A 20,435-nucleotide genomic window follows, 5' to 3' on the forward strand; every position below is an offset into this window, starting at 1 on the left:
AGTACAGTCTGTTACTCAGAGGGTGTGGGCAATAATAAAAGGACCATTTAGGCCTTTCAAAATGATTTGATTTTCATAAACTAAAAGGGCACCAGAGTGCATAGGTCATCAACACTGTATTGTGATTTAGAAAGCTTCAGTGAGACCACCTTACCTGGTAGAGTTTCAGCGCTGCCCAGCAGAGCATATAAGCTGATAAGGTAAACTTGGCCATCATGTACCGCTCCGGTAGGCACGTGAGATGCAGCTGTACTTCTTCTAGACCTCCAGCTCCAACATCTCCTGTTGCCCCGCTGTCAACTGGTGAGTCGCGGCGGTTATCCTCAGACGACTTGCAGCGAGCGTTGTCATTGTTGTTATCATCCATTTTCCTCGCCTGTAGTATTCTATTAAGTTTTCAACTGTCTCGGGGATAGCGCAGCCTTCGATTTCCCCGTTCCACGAAGTCTCACCTTGCGCCCGCACATGTAGACTAGTTCCTAAACTGTCAACATGATTATTGTAGCCAACATAACGATAAAAAAAAGTTGTATTATCTTGAACTATGAAAAACCTTCAGCAAATTATGTCATACTTTCCTCCTTGTATGTAAACATCAAAGCCGTTACAAAACAGCCCTAGGTCGCGAGGCCGAACCGAGACTGTGGCGCACTGTTCAGTAAACAGCGCACTGGGAAACCACAACACCGGTCTGCCGCGTTCACATGCTTGTCGGAACTAGGAAACTCGGACATTTTCAACTTGCCAATTCGTTATAGAAAAATGATCCCATTCTCGAGTTTCCCGCTTGGGAAGTAGGCTATCAGAACCAACCAATAGGAAGCTCCACGCAAATAACTTACGTCCATTTTTGCTTTGAGGTTCCGAGTTTTCAATAGTACATGAACGCGGCATAATAGCCTACCCGTCAAAGACCTTCAACGGCCTTTACTGGGAGCAGAGGCGACAAGAGCTTTGATCGCGAGACGGAGAGGTGCTGTTGTTGAACTCCAGCTTCCAAGCGCGAGCTTTATTTTTTAGCCGAACTAATTCTTCAGACAAACACATTACCACTAGTGGGTAATTTGCGCAAATAAATATAGGCTACTTTGGTAATTTAGTTTTGCTTCTGAGTTCAAATGTTATCGGAATCCACATTGAGCGCACGTGTTTTTTAGATCAGAGTGGGAATGCGTAGAGGCGGGAGAGAGGGGTAGAAGCCAAGGTACAGTATTTACTGCATGTTTATAAATAGGAAGACGTTATGTGACTTATCCAAAGTAGCCTATGACTTATATACGTAAAAACATAACGATAACGCCATTGATGTGTCTTATATCAGGTGCTTTACGGTCTAGCCTATGGGTCTATAGATCATAGTCTAGATCATACAAGTTTAAACTATACAGCCATATCACCACCATTCACTCCTCATAACAAGGTATCAATATAACAGTAATGAATTGCTTCTCCAAGGGGTCTATATACTTCCATAAACCTCAAGACATCAGAGGCTTTAAAAGGTGTCCTTTGTAGTATACTTAACCTTCCAAACCAACGAGTTGTATGAATCAGTCGTTTGTCCCCATGTTTTTATGCAAGGGGCCACACAAACAAGCAGTCTGTCTTCCCTTATCTTTATGGGGCCATCCTCTATAGATCATCACATCTGTGCTTTTGATTCTCACTTCCTGAGAGGAGACTCATCCAAGCCTTCTGTCAAAAGACAGCATTAATGGCCAGTGTCTCAGCAGGACACACTCTCCTCTATCCCACCCTCTGTATTGTATACATGGATGGGACCCAACACATCCGACATCATGGAGACAGTTTCCCATTGTATCCAGGTTTAAACCCCACTGAGGATCTGTGAGGACAGATGCTGGGCTCTGAACAAGCAAGGACTCAATTCCAGATAGAGGCCAAGGGAAACAGACAGCACATCATTCATTCAGCGTGGGGCTCCCCCTGTGGGATGTTTACACAGCAAACACCCCATATCCTATCCTGGCAAAGAACATTGTTCTTTCTCACTACAAATAGTGAGCGATATGTTCGATGAATTACAGTTCTAGGAACCCCAGAGAGAGCGAGTGAGAGATAGTGTGTAAGCGATCCCTTTCATAACACATTATACATCTATTCTTTCCCAGAAACACGTCAGAGGGACTGAGGATTGATGGCTTGCCTTCTGTGCTTGAGACGTTGATGTAGGCAAATTTCAAAGATAAACATACAAATGACAAAATACAGGATTTTCAGAAGTCTCTAGATATCTGAACTATAAAGCTTCTTACCGACATCTAGTGGATATGTAGTATAATAAAAAAGTCTGTGTTTTAGTGGCTAGTAAAAGTTCTGTAGCAATACTCATGATATCCCTGTTTGCTCAAGTGTAAACAACGTCGATAATATTTATACAATTTACTTGTTGACCATGGCAACTTATCATCTAACCCCTCAGAGTTCAACGTGATTGAGTGTCCATATATCCACCATAGTCAAACCACTGACAGGTCTAGGGTCTCTACACCCAGCATGGAGTGAACTCAATGCACTGTGATCATAATTTCAAACATTCAAATGGTTGTTATTGCTTTAAAGATTTGTGTAGTCTAAGTTACAATAAACATATAGTACGTTTATTTCTACAAAGGACAATCTCACCATGACACATTTGAAACAGTTGGGGTTCTATATTTTCAGTATTGTCATGTACAGTTCAGAGCCGCAAATGTTTTCTAGTTTCCCTCATTCTCCACCACAGCTTGACAACTGTGAAAACGTAGGACTCACTACCATTACAGCCATGTGTTAAATAAATACCAGTGCTTAACAGATCTGGGCAGCGTTCATTAGGCACCAAATGGACTGAAACAGCAGGGGGAGAACTTCCAGGGCTTGTCTGAAGCTTTCATTTTGGATTTACAATGCAAAAAGTTTAACAAGATAATATTATAATGAGTCATATTTATTAATTGTGAACTACAAAAAAGAAAACTACAGCATGGAAATAAGACAAGTCATCTTCACACTGGGTACAAGAGGTGTGGTCTACCACGAGGATGAATCCCATTGGGTGGTGGGCAGGACACTTATTTATTTACAATATAAAACAGCATCGCTGGATCCATTTAGACCCAACATGGCAACCCGGAAGGATCCATTTAGAGTAGACCCTACATGGCAACATTTCTCAATCCATTGAGTCTCAACATGGCAACCTGTGCATAACCTTTTCTCATCTTAATCATCCTCTTCTTCACAGGAACATTCAGGCAGGGAACTGAGCTGCCACTGTTCATTCTTTTATTTATACATCACAGCAGAGGGATGGAGAGGGAAGAGGGTGGGGGTTCAGAACGAGGGGTGGGTGATTTGTCAGTGTTTACTCTTCTTTGATTTCTTGTGGGACCGGTGTGGGGACCGTGATTTTGAACGGGATTTTTTTGTGGATTTCTTGGGTGTTCTGGAGCGTGACCTCCGGGACCGTTTGGGCGTGCGGGATAACGAGGGAGACCTGGGGGAGAAAAAACACAGACCGGACAGTCAGAGGGACACCAGGACAACCAAACTGCAATGGTCTTGGGGAAGTTACAGGAAGTTGGTCCACCACAAAGACTGTCAATCAAATACAAATCCACTTAAGTTTATTTCCCTCCAATGTCAAGAGAAGATCAGCACTATTCTCAAAACAGTGGATCCAGAAAGGCCAGGGACAGTATAATAAAGTATAGAAGTGTTACTTTTAGAATGTTTTAAACACATCTAGATGATTTAGTACCTTTTGGAGGACTTCTTGATGATGGTGGTTCGAGGGGAGTCTTTGTGGGAGGAGCGGGATCGTGATGACCCTACGTCCTTGGAGTAGAGGCGTTCTGACCTTTCGGAGCGGGGGGATGGGGAGCGCACCCGTCTACTGCTGCTCCGTGGGGGGCTGCCGGGTGAGCCGCTGTGGCGCCGTTTCCTAGCAACCACAGGAGACAGGCCACGCCTGTCAGAGACGACAACGGCGGATGAAATATTTTGTCAGTGATGACGTTACAACGGTCTACGCTTGTTTTTATTAGGTGAATCCCATTGATACATTAATCCCTTTTTCAAGGAGCCCTAAACTGCCCCTGTATTTCAAGGGAGCATGAACTTTAAACCTGATCATGAGTAGGGAGTCCTTTGTTTAAGTCATTTCCTAGAATCCCATTACACAGCTCTACCAGAGTTTCCCCCTGTTATCCAACCACACACAGCCATCAGGGCTCTAATGAATGTGTCACAATGTATGAGGGACTAACCTGTCTTTCCTGGTTGGAGTTGACTCCTCCTTCTCCTTCTTGATGTCTTTAGAGCGAGCTTCGCTTTTCTCCTTGTCCTTTTTCTCCCTCTCTTTCTCTCGTTCCAGTTTCTCCTTTTCTTTTTCCTGCAAAAGAAAAAGGACAAGGCCAACTTTATATTATGGAATGTAAACCAACATGATCCAAATTCACTTATTTTTTTTGTTATTTCGCTACAATAGTCCTCTCAGTAAACAACTTCCACTGTATTCGTGTGATATCAAATACCTTAATATAAACTGAAGTTATAGCTTAGAAACATTTTCAAGAGGATACTTTAGATATTGAGGTAAACAGTAATGACCGCACTTCATCAGATAAACAGCATGGTTCCACATATCGTACCGTCTGTACCAGCTGAATGTAAAAAGTCAATAGCAATGTTGGAAAACAATAGTACAGGCCCTATGTTCCTCCAGGAACCAAGAGGACAGTCAGGATGTAATACCTTCTGTAAGAGTTTCTCTCTGTAGTTTTCCACCTGCTCTTGGAGACTCTGGCCAGACTTCTTGGGCCTTTTCCCAGACTCCAACTCATCCTGGAACTTCATCACTTTGACCTGGAAAAAAATAAAATGTATATGTTAACATTTAGATATAAATACGGCAGGATTAACTTTCAGGGTGAGGCCATTGAACTAGCGAAGTAATCCAAAATTCTTTGAACCAATTTAGCCCAAAGAAATAAAAATATACAAACAACTCAGAGCTGTGCTTGTTTATTTTCAGCTGTCTAAATAACCTGTTGTGTACTTTGTGCTTCCAGTAAAATGCTGACTAGTTTACCTCTATTTCCCGGAGCTTGGTGCGTCTGTCCTCATTCATCTCAGAGTGCTTGGTCTTGGAGTCCAAGTCGTCTCTGATGGGGTTGGTGTAACTCGGAGGCTCTTCTGACCGGGAACTCTTGGTGTCCTCATCATCACTGTCATCCTCGTCCTTCTTCTCCTCTGGCTGCTCAAAGATCTCCCATTTAGAGGTGGTCACGGCTGAGGAGGAGACAGAGAATTAGGACAGACTCATAGCTTGGTATAAACTAGCCATAGAAACAGGTTTAGGACACTTTCAAGTGCAATCCTAGCTTGGTAGAAACTAGCTGTAGTTGTGGTCTCACTCACCCTGTGCTTCTAGCTCAGACTCGTCCACTGCTTCCCATTTTGAAGGTGCTACTTTAAAGGATGCTGCTTTGGCCGCAGCATGATCCACTAAAAGACAAGGAGAACAAGGTTAGAAAAATGTCCTCCAAGGTTAGTCAATGGACTGTTGACAAGGTACGGAAACTAATATGTCAGTGTCATTTGGGGGAAGAAGTATCCCTTTAATAATTCCTATGAGGATGTGGTAGTATAGAGGTTATATGGCCACTCACAGGGCACTCCGTCTATGTCCTCCTCCAGGGCCTTGATGGGCACTCCGTCCAGATCATCCATCCCCAGCGGGGCTCTGTCAAGGGGGGCGGAGCCTAGGGGGGCTCCGTCCACCATGGTCCCTCCATCCAGCCCTATAGGGACCCCATCCACGTCCTCCAGAGAGGCCCTGTCCATATCCTCCCCGATGGGGGCCCCGTCGATGTCCTCTGCTGGCTCAGGCTGGGACAGTAGACCAGGGACCAGGTGATCAACTGATGGTTTCTGTTGAAAGGAGACATGTATTAGAGCAGTAGTGCTGCGTGGGCAACGTTACACTTTGTCAACATGATCAAATCACAACATTCTCAAACCTTCAGATAACATTTTCAATCCATGACACATGTTCAAACGATGACAACATTCTCCAACCATCACACAACATTCTCCAATCAACACACACCATTTACAAACCATCACACATTTTCAACTCATTATCTAACAACAAGGTTAGGGGTAGCAGCATCAGGAGAAAGACCGGAAAAGAAAAGGGAGTATGCTAGCTGACCTCTACTGTGATGGGAGCGGGAGCCTCCTTATCAGCTGATAGGTTGACTAGACCCAGGAAGATGTTCTGCAGCTTGATGAGGAAGGGATCTGGGTACACGGCCCAGTCCTCCCACGCACGGAAACACGACATCACTCGTTGCTGTTGGACAAGAGGATATAAAACAGACAGGTGAAACGGTAATACCCTGTCCAGAAGCAATCCATAGCCATTAAACACAATGCATATCATAGCAGGCATGCTGATTCAGGATCAGTTTAGCCTTTTAGACCATCATGACTATGATTGTATGGACAGATCCTAGATCAGGACTTCTACTCAGATACTTTGTGGATACGGGCCCTGAAATAATTGTGTACTTCTTAAAGATATGGGCAGGTAACATGACTCAAATTGTGATTGGAAAATGTATACAATTAAATATACCTTAAAGTTCTCAGACTGCAGGTGACCCTGTATCGTCTTGTACGTTGCATTGAGGTCTGAGAAGACCTGGCAAAGCTTGGTCTCAAAGCTGTGTCAGGGACAAGTTTAACATATTCACTTATGCAGGAAAACAGCTTTAATAATGCAAATAATGTATACTGAAAAGTTACCCAATCTACGAACAAGCAGGGTCCTCTACACCCAGCCAGCCAGTCAGTCACAAGCAAACATCACAACCCCTGAACCCAAACTTGACTACTTACTATTTTCTGTAGTACGACGCATTGGCTACTTTAGCAGATGAGTTGTACAGCACATCAGAGACAAGATACAACCGTGCAATCTGAAAAACAAGGAAGGAATTATCAGACAGTAAACAAACTGGCCAGTCCTCACTGATAGAATGGAATAACTGTTTAATTAATACAAATCATTTATTTGACTGCACATTTTACACGTGCCACTCAAAGCTCTTTCCAAACCAAATAACACAAGGCAAAACCGGCTACGAAAGCAACAAACTCAAGAGAAGGTAAAAGATAAGTAGCAGGTTTTGTTAAGTTTGGGACTGTGATACGATACAGTAACTTCTTATTTATTGGCCATTTACATGGAAATTCCTTTTGTGAGGTCAGCACAAAAACAATACACTATATACATGCAATACAACATGGCAGAAAAAGTTCTCTAAAGAACATAGAAAACAAGTGCCATACTATCTTATTTACCTTCTTGGGGAGTGGTGTCTTGAGGATGGAGAGGGACTCTGTGACACAGTCTACGATCTCCTCAGCAGCCTCGGCGTGCAGCAGACAGAACAGCATGGCTTCGGCTATGTCCCCCTTTCTAGGAGTCAGAGCCCTCAACACCTCCTCCAGCTGATCACGCTCTCTGGGGGGAGGGAGGGGTGATAAGAAAGAAGAGGAGTGGAGCATAGATAATGTTAAAAGTAAAAGTCAGCCCAATCTGTTTCTGTAGTGTGAGTCAGCTTGATGTACAAGTACAACCCTCTGGACAGGATGCTAGTCTATCGCAGAGACTTGAGAGTAATGAAATTATAAACAGGGAACATACTCTTCTTTTAGGCAGCCTTTCTTCCCAGGCTCCTCCTCTTCCTCCTCAGGCCCCTCCCCCTCCTCAAAATTGCCGTGCAGGTAGGGATTGAGGGGAGGAGGGCGCCACAGCGAGCCGTTCTTGAACATGCGGAAGTCGTCCGTCCTCCATTTTGTTGGTGCTTCTCCCTGTGGGGACAAGTTATTATGTCATTCACATTATTCTCTAACGAGGACATATCTTAAATTTAACTCGGCAAGTCGGTTAAGAACACATTCTTATTCACAATGACCTCCTACCCCAGCCAAACCCGGCCAACGCTAGGCAAATTGTGCGCCTATGGGACTCCCAATCACAACCAGATGTGATGCAGCCTGGATTCGAACCAGGTACTGCAGGGACGCCTCATGCACTGAGATGCAGTGCGCCACTCGGGAGCCCCATCGTCATGTGTTCAGGCTATCAAATAGCAGCATGTCAACAATGCATCCACAGACCCCCCATTCTAAATGTAACAGTATTAAGAGGACAGACGTGTTTGATCTATACTGCTTTCAACCTAACCAGTCACGAGAGGGGACAGAAAACAGAGGTGATAAAGAAGAAGGAAAAAAGGGAGGATGCAATTGGTCTAAGAATGTGATGCAGGAGAAGATGCCAGACAGTGACTGGTCCGTACTGACCTGTAGTATGGAGTAGATTTTCCAGCGGTAGTACACGTGTGCTGGGCTCTGATTCTCAAACAGAAACCTGGCCAACAGAGGCAACACAATGACAGTCAACTTGTTGTACTACAATACATTGTGTCAACTGAAAAAGTGATCACACAAACACGTGCACCGACAGACATACCTGTACATGGGGTTGCTGAGCTCTCGATTCATGATCATGGCTTCGAACATTGGGCCCTCACGCACCACAAACTCGATCATTCGGTGGATGAGAGAGAGCAAATTCCTAGAAGAAAAACACAGTTAAAACAAACGGATTCAGAGCAGGCAACCCTTCTTCTCCCCAAGGCAAAGCCTGTGTCTGCTGCCCTGACCTAGTACAGCCTCTAAGTAACACATGAAGGTGTAAGACACATGGAACTATGCATGTACTAAATTTAAACTATTTCCTACATTGTGTTTGATAAGGTTAACTAATCTAATGTGTTAAAATGTTTAATTTGTAAGAATCTTCCTAAACATCTTCCTAAATATTTCCGACCTTATCATTTCAGAAATGCTCAGAGCACCTAACACCAATTTTAAGAGCCATTAGCTGCCCAAAACTAACATTAGTTAGTACTTCTCCTAGTTATAAAATGCTGTATGGATCTTTGCAGGTCAAGACAACGCTAACTACCATCTCCCCGCAGTACAGAGTATAAGGAAGGGAGGACAGTGAAGCTGGATAAGATAAATCATGTTTGAGAGAGGTTTGAGTGACTCTGTATTGAGTGACGCATCAGCCCATACAGAGCCTGTCAAAGCCAGCCTGACAACTCTTCTTGACTGACTCGCATGAAGAACCAAAGCACTATAGGATTATTGGCCTAAACAGGCTAAATAACAAAAGGCTCTCTACTGGTCATATGATTCCACTACATAATGATGTATGAATAAACACAAAATGTCCAAATGGGGGGCAATTAGGCCTAAGCTCCTTTGGAACATTTTAGAGCGGCCTAATATTGGAGCATGTTGGACCAATTAGCCTAAAGGGGACAACACAACAACAAAGGATGTCTTTCATTTATATGTAGACAACGCAAATCACATTTACCATATAGTATTGGAGCCGATCGTACCAATGCATGGTGGGTAAAATGCTGTATACTTTCCCAATCCATCCCATGATGCTTTCAGGTCCCTCGCTGCCGCAGACAGTTCAACTTGTGCTGCTCACCAAGGCCAATGTCAAACGGTCACTGAGACTAACGGGAAGTTTGGATTGGAGGTCTGAACAGGGGCCAGGTGTTGCTGAGCCCGTGATTGGGTGACAGAGGCCAAGGGGGCGTGTCGGTGGGAGTGAGCAATAGTCAGAGTGCAAGACCGGTCTAAACAACCTAACCACAACCAGCACGGTATGTATGGTATGTGACTGTGTTATGTAGCTAGCATCATAACATGGATATTATTAGCCTACATGTGACGACTGACAAGTGGTGGTAAAAATTCCTTTGATGTCCTCTATACCGTCAGACAAGCAATGGCATGGTGGTCCATGGACTGTATTGATGTTTGGAGGGAGTGTTGGAATGAATGTGTGAAAGGAAAAACATATGGACACTGTGTGGCGGCACAAAGCTGGGCTGTGGGAGTGAGTATCTTGTAGTCTACTAACAGGAACCTGATGGGGTTATAAGCCTACGTCTGCTTGTCTCAACCATTGCTCACCCATACTGAACGACCCCACGTAGCATGCAGTGATCCAATTGATCAAACTTTAAAATTGGGGTTTATTCATTATGGGATGTTTTTCTACTTTTACATCAATTTAAAAAAGAAAAACATGTACCTTTCTGTTGGGATAACCACTTTGACTATGGCTTGCGACAGAGTCTGTATATGAAGTCACATCAGATAATAAACAGAATATGTGAGTATTGTTAAAAGGCAACAGGTGAAAAATATTAAATGCATTAAAAACTGCATCATATGAAAAAGTACTTTACTGCTGTCAGTTTCAGGTCAAATGTATACAGTCCTTAAATTCCCACACAACTTACCACTGCTTCTTTATATACACTAAACACACCTCACAAAATGCTAAATCTAGCATAGTTTGGTCAATAAATGTAGAAATGTTTAAAAGGAATAAACCCATGACTAGTAGAAGATGAGCAAAATATTCACTACATGACAAATACCCTGAACTAGGTCTAAGCCTAAGAAATACACATGGTACAACTGACAGGCCTAATACAGTACACAGCAGCATCCCAGACATGACACGGAGAGTTACCTTGTCGAATTCCTCCTTGTTCTTGGGCGGAGGGAGCAGGGCGGCGTTGGGGTTCTTCAGCCTCTCGCAGGGCTGTGCGTTGAAGGGCAGGCCGGAGGGCGGCGGGGGGGAGAGTGTGCTCCACCATAGACGGGGGGATGTAGATGGGGTGAGGGGGGATGGGCACGCCTTTACCCCAGCCCAGCTTCATTTCAAAGTTCATGATCATCTTCGCTGGAAACAGTGAAAAACCGTTAAAAAAATCACAAGCAGCCTATTTGCCTTTTATTACTGTACATCTCATCTGATCTTACTACCAATTATACTGTATCAGTTGCTGTTTTGAATACACTAAGAATGCCAATACGTCATGTTGATGTTGCAAATAAAATAAAACATTAATGTCCTGTTTGGCCGTCTATAACCACTATAACCAGTTTGTGCTGCTAAATACATTGCTGATGAATAACCAGCCCCTTTCATTACATATACACTACCATTCAAACGTTTGGGGTCACGTAGAAATGTCCTTGTTTTTCAAAGAAAAGCAAATTTTTGTGTCCATAACATAACATAAATCAGAAATACTATGTAGACATTGTTAATGTTGTAAATGACTACTGTAGCTGGAAACGGCAGATTTTATTTTATAGAATATCTACATAGGCGTACAGAGTCCCATTATCAGCAACCATCACTCCTGTGTTCCAATGGCATGTTGTGTTAGCTAATCCAAGTTTATCATTTTAAAAGGCTAATTGATCATCAGAAAACCCTTTTGCAATTATGTTAGCACAGCTGAAAACTGTTGTCCTAATTAAAGCACCTTCTTTACACTTGAGTATCTGGAGGATCGTTATTTGTGGGTTCGATTACAGGCTCAAAATGGCCAGAAACAGAACTTTCTTCTGAAACTCGTCAGTCTATTCTTGTTCTAAGAAATGAAGGCTATTCCATGTGAGAAATTGCCAAGAAACTGAACATCTCGTATACAACGCTGTGTGCTACTCCCTTCACAGAACAGCGCAAACATGCCCTAACCAGAATAGAAAGAGGAGTGGGAGGCCCCGGTGCACAACTGAGAAAGAGGACAAGTACATTAGAGTGTCTAGTTATAGAAACAGACGCCTCAAAAGTCCTCAACTGGCAGCTTCATTAAATAATACCCGTAAAACACCAGTCTCAACGTCAACAGTGAAGAGGTGACTCCAGGATACTAACACAACGTGCCATTGGAACACAGGAGTGATGGTTGCTGATAATGGGCCTTTGTAGATATTCATTTTTTAAACATTTTTTTTATTTTTTATCTGCTGTTTCCAGCTACAATAGTCCTTTACAACATTAGCAATGTTTACACTGTATTTCTGAACAATTTGATGTTATTTTAAAAATGGACAAAAAAATAAATTTTCTTTCAAAAACCAGGACATTTCTAAATGATCCCAAACTTTTGAACGGTAGTGTACATGTGATACATGCTGGTGTACTCTACAAGTCCTATGTCCCACAGAGAGAGCAAAAGGATAGCCCAAGCAGCAGAACAGCTAGACAAAAAACAGTAAAACCCTTTGACATTACAACATTATTTGATGTAATGTGAGTAAAGTTGCATTGTGGTCGGTCAGTGGTATGATGATAACTAAGGCTTTAATACCGTTGAGATTCTTCAGAGCTCTTTCCGCATCCCTCCGGTTCATGAAAGCCACAAAGCCACAGTTCCTCTCCCTGGCCCTCTCTTCATCTGTCCGCGGCCACATGATCTTCACGCTGGCCAGAGGGCCGTAGCGCCCAAACTCCTGACACAGCATCTCCTCATTCATCTACACACAGCAACCACAACAACAGAGGCAGAGGGAGGGAGCGGGGCATGTGGACTTGTTGTTATTGGTGTCATTTTACATTGTAATGCAATAGATCAGTAGGATTTATGCTATTAATATAGGCAATTAGGCATGTAACATATTGCATAAATAAGCATATAAAACATTTATGAGCCATAAAAAGGTTTACCTGTGGGTTGATGTTCCCGAGGTATAAGTTAGTTGTAGAGGGGTCTCCGACGTCATGGGAACCAGGTGCAGCGTCATCCAAAACTGCAGAGAGAGCAGAGTAGAGAAGCCTTTTATAGAATATATAATCTTAGTGAGATGTTAGATATTAAAAGCAAGCCACTGTATAAATTTATCAAATTACCACTGGAAGGACGGTTTCTTCTTGAAGAACTATCCACTAAAAAAAGCAGAAAGGCAGTATATAAATGTTGTTTCCAGGCAAAGGAAATGGAGTGGGTGGAGATTTGAAGCAGTCAGTATGAGAGTTGTAGGAAGGAAGGAAGGGGGCATGTCCAAGAGCCAACGGGTCTTAATGTATTTTAGATAGTCTAACAGTTTCCGAGCCTGAAATCTTAACTGATATCCCAAGAGCGTTGTGCCAGTAACCGAAAGGTTTCTGGATCGAATCCCAGAGCTGACAAGGTCATTTTTGTTTAAATAAGTCGTTCTGCCCCTGAACAAGGCAGTTACCACACTGTCCAAGCACTAATATTTATTTTCAAGGAACATCCATTTATAATAGTTCTTATTATGCCATTGTTTCTAGTTACCATCAGATGACAGTATATCACCACAACCTCATGAGAAAAAAAATAAACGTACTATTCATCAGTAACTTACAAGTTCTACTCAATAATACATTGTTTCACTACTTATTTACTACACACACTACCGTTCAAAAGTTAGGGGTCACTTAGAAATGTCCTTGTTTTCCATGAAAACATACATCTCTATGGCGGTGCCACAGGGTTCAATTCTCGGACCGACTTTTTTCTCTGTATACATCAAGGATGTCCCTCTTGCTGCTGGTGATTCTCTGATCCACCTCCACGCAGACGATACCATTCTGTATACTTCTGGCCCTTCTTTGGACACTTAACTAACGTCGAGACGAGCGTCAATGCCATACAACTCTCCTTCCGTTGCCTCCAACTGCTCTTAAATGCAAGTAAAACTTAATGCATGCACTTCAACCGATCGCTGCCAGCACCTGACTTAGAATATGTGGACAACTACAAATACCGAGGTGTCTGGTTAGACTGTAAACTCTCCTTCCAGACTCACATTAACTTCTTATGGCTGCAAGAGCAGTATTGAGTAGCTTGGATGAAAGGTGCCCAGAAGTGCCCAGAATAGACAGCCTGCTCCTCAGTCCCAGTTGCTAATATATGCATATTATTATAAGTATTGGATAGAAAACACTGAAGTTTCTAAAACGGTTTGAATGATGTCTGTGAGTATAAAATAACTCATATGGCAGGCAAAAACATTAGAAATCCAAACAGGAAGTGGGAAATCTGAGGTTGGTCGATTTTCAACCCAGCCCATATTGAATACACAGTGGAATATTGGTTGTTGCACTTCCTAAGGCTTCCACTAGATGTCAACCGTCTTTAGAAACCTGTTTGAGGATTCTACTGTGAAGTGGGGGCTCATAAGGGCTGTTTGAGCCAGGTGTCTGGCAGATTGCCACAGGCTCTGAGACGCGGTCACGAGAGAGTTAGCTCTCGTTCCATTGCTTTTCTACAGACATAGGAATTCTCCGGTTGGAACATTATTGATGTTTTTTGTTAAAAACATCCTAAAGATTGATTCCATACATCGTTTGACATGTTTCTACGGACAGTAACGGAACTTGACATTTCGTCTGAAACTAGGTCATGCGCTTCATGACTTTGGATTCGTTTACCAAACGTGCTAACAAAAGTAGCTCTTTGGACATAAATGATGGACATGATCGAACTAAATCAAACGTTTAATGTGGAACTGGGATTCCTGTGAGTGCATTCTAATGAAGATCATCAAAGGTAAGTGAATATTTATAATGCCATTTCTGACTTCTGTTGACTACCCAATATGGCGGATATCTTTTTGGCTGTTTTGTTGTCTGAAAGCTGCACTCAGATTATTGCATGGTTTGCTTTTTCCGTAAAGTTTTTTAAAATCTGACACAGCGGTTGCATTAATAAGGAGAAGTGTATCTATATTTCCATGTCTAACAACTGTATTTTCATCTACATTTATAATGAGTATTTCTGTAAAATGACGAGGCTCTGCTATATCACCAGATGTTTTTGGAACTAGTGAACATAACGCGCCAATGTATACTGAGATGTTTTGATATAAATATGTACTTTATCAAACAAAACATATGTATTCTGTTACATGAAGTCCTATGAGTGTCATCTGATGAAGATCATCAAAGGTTAGTGATTAATTGTATCGCCATTTGTGCTTTTTGTGACTCCTCTCTTTGGCTGGAAAAATGGCCGAATTTCTGTGACTTGGCAGTGACCTAACAATCGTTTGTGGTGCTTTTGCTGTAAAGCCTATTTGAAATTGGACACTTTGGTGGGATTAACAACAAGATTACCTTTTAAAATTGTATAAGATACATGTATGTTTCAGAAATTTGAATTATGAGATTTTTACTTTGAGTTTGGCGCTCTGCACTTTCACTGGCTGTTGTCATATCAATTCCGTTAACGGGATTGCAGCCCTAAGAAGTTTTAAGCATCTCCAATCCAAAATGTTATCTAGAATCGGCCTATTTCGCAACAAAGCATCCTTCACTCATGCTGCCAAACATACCCCCGTAAAATGGACTATCCTACCGATCCATGACTTTAGCGATGTAATTTACAAAATAGCCTCCAACACTCTACTCAGCAAATTGGATGCAGTCTATCACAGTGCCATCCATTTTATCACCAAAGCCCCATATACTACCCACCACTGCGACCTGTATGCTCTCGTTAGCTGGCCCTTGCTTCATATTCGTCACCAAACTCACTGGCTCCAGGTCATCTATAAGTCTTTGTTTAGGTAAAGCCCCACCTTATCTCAGCTCACTGGTCAGCATAGCAGCACCCACACGTGGCACGCATTCCAGCAGGTATTTCTCACTGGTCAACCCAAAAGCAAATTCCCCCTTTGGCCGCCTTTCCTTCCAGTTCTCTGCTGCAAATGACTGGAACGAACTGCAAAAATCACTTAAGCCGGAGACTCATATCTCCCTCACTAACTTTAAGTACTAGCTGTCAGAGCAGCTCACAGATCACTGCACCCTATCTGTAAATAGCCCATTCAACTACCTCATCCCCATAATGGTATTTATTTTTTTGCTCCTTTGCACCCCAGTATCTCTACTTGCACATTCATCTTCTGCACATCTATCACTCCAGTGTTCAATTGCTAAATTGTAATTATTTCGCCACTATGACCTACTTATTGCCTTACCTCATTTGCACATACTGTATATAGACTTTTTTATTTTGGGTTATTGACTGTATTTTTGTTTATTCCATGTGTTACTCTGTTGTTGTTTGTGTCGCACTGCTTTGCTTTATCATCTTGGCCAGGTCGCAGTTATAAATGAGAAGTGTTTCTCAACTAGCCTACCTGGTTAAATAAAGGGGAAATAAAATAAAAAACACATGAAATGAGTTGCAAAATGACTAGGAAACAGTGTCAAGACATCAACAAGGTTATAAATAATGATTTTGAATTGAAATAGTGTCCTTTAAACTTCGCTTTCACCACAGAAACCTCAATGTGTAGCAATTACAGCCTTGCAGACCTTTGGAATTCTAGATGTTGTTGAAGTATTCTGAAGAGATTTCACCCCATGCTTCCTGAAGCACCTCCCACAAGTTGGATTGGCTTGATGGGCACTTCTTACGTACCATGCGGTCAAGTTGCTCTCACAATAGCTCAATAGGGTTGCGATCCAGTGACTGTGCTGGCCACTCCATTATAGACAGAATACCAGCTGACTGCTTCTTCCCTAATAGTTATTGCATAGTTTGGAGCTGTGCTTTGGGTCATTGTCCTGCTGTAGGAGGATATTGGCTCCAATTAAGCACCGTCCACAGGGTATGGCATGGCGTTAGAAAATGGATTGATAGCCTTCCTCCTTCAAGCCTTCCTCCCTTTTGAACGGTAGTGTACACGAGTGGTAAGTTAGTACTGATGATTTTGTAATTTGAGTAGTGATGACTGGAGTTTTTGGACATGCCTACTGGTGATCACACATTTCCTATTCGCATCACTACACAATTCCAGCTTAATGACTGTTTTTATTGGGCATTTGGGAATCTACTACTTAATAGCTACGAAAAAGCGTCTTGCTTCCAACTGGCAGCTTTAGTGTCGTCAGTCGGGTGGGCTGTGTGTGAGGGAAAACGGCACGTGAACGGCAGGAGCACGGCTGCCGCTTGATAAAACGGAATATTGCGGGCGCCGATCGCCAAAAACTCTCTGGAGGTTGACAAATACAGAACTGATGTCAGTGCAGGATGAAGCACTGTGTCTTTCCCCCTTCATGTGGCTCTTCGGTGACGATACACCCATGCTCACAATGTCAAACTGAAGCATTTTTTGCACCTCACAGTGTGGGTTGATTGGGTCCAGTGATGTAGTGGTAAAAAAAGTTTGGTGAACTATATTGAACAGAAATATAAAACGCAACATGTAAAGTGTTGGTTCCATGTTTCATGAGCTGAAATAAAAGTTCCCAAAAGTATTCCATATGCACAAAAGGCAGGATTGAATCTACATCTGCCCGACATTTTAGCTCTCAATATGATGTTAGGTGGCGCCTAATCAGTCAGTACCTGAGTGAGTGGGAGTGTGGGTGGAATGAGCGAGCTCACCTTGCAACCACAGCACGAAACATTTGAGTAAATAAAACTTGGTAGTAAGCCTCTAAATTCATTCGGAAGAACAATAAATGTTTCTAATATTTTTCATAAACACATTTGATCATGTTCCCCTCTCATTTTAAGTCAAGTACCAACTTGAGAAAATTTCTGATTTTCAAGGTATTCCAGTACCTGAATTTCAGAGTGCCTTATTGAAGTACTTTAAGCACCTCAAACACCTGGTGAGAACCCTGGCAGACACTTACATGAGGAGCGTTTTCCCTCCATCCCGGAGAGAGGTTCAAATCGACTGACTCTGCCTTTCATCTTGTGTCTTTCATCCCGCTCTTCCTGTATTCTGGGAGAGAAAGAGAATATTAGATTATGCAATCCAGTGCAATGCCAAGTACATCAGCCTGGTCTCAGACTAGACGCAACATAATAAAGGCAAATCCGGGACACTCAAATTAGTATGATATGTTATGTTTGGTTACATAAGACAGAAGGCTGCTTAACCCCTTGCCTAACAAATGTTAGTGTTAGCCACCTAACTAACAATAGCCACAACAAATAGGATATCTTACATATTTCTATGTTTTGCACATTCGAAAAATATAGGAGGAACCTAATATACGCATTGCAATTCGTAACATATTGTACGCATTGCAATTCATAACATACTGTACGATTTCTAATAGTACGATATTATACTAATCGGACTGTCTCGGATTTATATTTACTATGTTACGTCTACCTGAGTCCAGGGAGCAAAAGATGAGGGATGTGAAATTACTTACTGTTTAAGTTCTTCCTTAAAGAGCTCTAGATTACTCTTCTTCTTTTCCTTTTCATTTGTTTTCTTCAGTGTCTGAAAGGAAGATAAACAACAAAAATATTTACTTTTTGTAAGAGGCCGTTAAAAGGACTAGCTAGGACTTTGCTTAGTCTAGCAACAGTAAAATAAATGTTGATTGCGATGATACATACATGTCTTTTATCTAATGTTAAAAACTGCGGAGGGGTTTCCAAAGGCAGGAAGCTGCTTTTCGGTGCTGCTGCTGTTTCAAAGCGTGACTTAGGTTTATACAGCTTGCCCTTCTTATCATCAGAAGCAGCCTCCTCTGTAGGAAGAAACACAGTACATCAACACAAGTTAGTGTAGTTTCATACTAGAATGTTCAATACAATAGCTTACAACTGTCTATCCATACACGGGGACAACGGAAATTGGTCATTTGACTGCCCAACCCTACTACACAACATATCTAAACATTTAATATCTAGCTAAAAATATCCCTGATAATATTGTGCTGTTTAAGAAGGTTGGCATGGTTCTATTTCTATTTACCTTTAGTTGCATTAGCAATGCCACCCCGGACGAAGGCCTTGACCTTTCCCTCTCCTCCCTCGAACGCAGCCAGGAACTCTTCATAGATCTCTGCAGCTGCCCGCTCATCCTCCTGTCAAGGACCAGACCAACACCATCTCTCATAAGCCATGTCACAACATCAGGGTCATGTTTACATACCACTTTACTCATTTCATATGTACATACAAGCATTTCGCTACACTCGCATTAACATCTGCTATCCATATGTTTGTGACAAATACAATTAGATTTGATTGATTTATACTGTATTCTATTCTACTGTATTTTAGTTAATGCCACTCCGACACTGCTCCTCCTAATATTTATATGTTTCTTAATTTATTTATTTTTTACTTTAGATGTGTGTATTGTTAGATACTACTGCACCAGGAACACAAGTATTTCGCTGCACCCGCAATAACATCTGCTAAATATGGGTATATGGCCTCCCAAAAAAGGATTTGATAAGACAAAAAAATAATAAATGTATTTTATTTTCCGTTGCAAAAACATTTTGTTACTGTGTGCCCTAATGAACACAATGTTCATATCAAAGACAAGGTGCATTTGCCACTGCAGTGTAACACTTATATTTAGTCTTAACGTTACCTTCTTTTTGATATCCTCTTGTTCCTTCTTGCTTAGGGTCCTCTTACTCACGGCCATTTTTCCAATGCTGAAGGACTTCAACTTGCTCTCCAGCAGCGCCTACAAAATGAAACAAAACAAAACTTGAATGTCACAGTAACGTTAACGAGTTAGTTACAATATTCCGAAATATAACTTCTGTATTTCCCTTGATGTTGCTAGCTCGATCTCATTAATAAAGGCATTCGTTTCACTAGCACGCTGACCCGTCAAAGCTGTAAAGCAGCCAAGTTAGCTGGCTAATGTAATTGGGTATATGCATTAGTCGATTTCCGTTGCAAAACTCCAAAACCGAAAAGGTTTGTCAACGAAAACTACCGTTTCTATTGGACAAATATAGGTAGGTCCCTCCCAGTTTCGAATGCTTTGTTTGCTTCCTAGATAGAGTAAACGGTTTCCATTGCATAACGTTTTGCAGCGGAATTTAACTAATGAATACACCCTGATGTACAGGCGACAGCTTGTTGCAATAGTGCGTTAGCTAGTCTATAGCGAACTATTGCTAATTACGGATGTTGTTAAATTGGATATTAGTTTGCCAGTAGGTGTTAGCAGTGAGATAGTTGGCTACCTAGCTAGCAGTCAGCTTACGCTGGGTCCGAATGCTTTTCACCACTGCTTCATAAGGCGGCAAAGCCAAAGGACTCGTGCAGGGTGGAGTTAGCTAACGGTAGCTTGCTAGTAGTGACTGTTCATACTCCACGTTGCGACAACCAAAATCACACACCAACTCAAACATACTAATTAGTTATGTAAACAATTGCTATCCTAGTTACTATTATACAGCAGCTAGATTACCCAGTTATGTAAACACATGGCGAAATCATTGCAATGTTTGGGACAGGAAAAATACCGGTGATTGGGGCCTGGCTTTGCTAGCGTTCGCTACGTGGTCTTTTCGTACACAATTACGAGTTATAAATGGGAACATATGGCAACAGCTGTACAACGTTTATAACTACAATAAACAATTATTATAACATTTAATAGCCAATGCATCAAGTAAACATCGATTAATAAATTCACCTTTGCGTTGGCTTTCTGCGTACCACCAGGCGTTCTGTCCGCCATTTTGGTTGTACTAACTCTAA

The 20,435-nt window shown here is 42.1% G+C and overlaps 1 protein-coding gene across 1 annotated transcript; it reads right to left on the minus strand.

Moving 5' to 3' along the window:
• Nucleotides 1-2,932: 2,932 nt before the first annotated feature.
• Nucleotides 2,933-20,435, minus strand: LOC135522707 (U2 snRNP-associated SURP motif-containing protein-like). Its single transcript, XM_064949225.1, is given in 26 exon segments — nucleotides 2,933-3,499; nucleotides 3,764-3,946; nucleotides 4,272-4,396; nucleotides 4,759-4,869; nucleotides 5,096-5,295; nucleotides 5,425-5,511; nucleotides 5,676-5,937; nucleotides 6,221-6,361; nucleotides 6,647-6,734; nucleotides 6,910-6,989; nucleotides 7,375-7,537; nucleotides 7,721-7,887; nucleotides 8,383-8,449; nucleotides 8,552-8,656; nucleotides 10,205-10,248; nucleotides 10,652-10,759; nucleotides 10,761-10,864; nucleotides 12,288-12,453; nucleotides 12,644-12,726; nucleotides 12,827-12,862; nucleotides 17,594-17,685; nucleotides 18,125-18,195; nucleotides 18,315-18,448; nucleotides 18,676-18,787; nucleotides 19,306-19,404; nucleotides 20,371-20,435. Coding segments are annotated over 26 exon segments (3,012 nt in total). The 5' UTR covers nucleotides 20,416-20,435; the 3' UTR covers nucleotides 2,933-3,360.

This window comes from Oncorhynchus masou, chromosome 30 (genome assembly GCF_036934945.1).
Source record: "Oncorhynchus masou masou isolate Uvic2021 chromosome 30, UVic_Omas_1.1, whole genome shotgun sequence".
Taxonomy (NCBI): domain Eukaryota; kingdom Metazoa; phylum Chordata; class Actinopteri; order Salmoniformes; family Salmonidae; genus Oncorhynchus; species Oncorhynchus masou.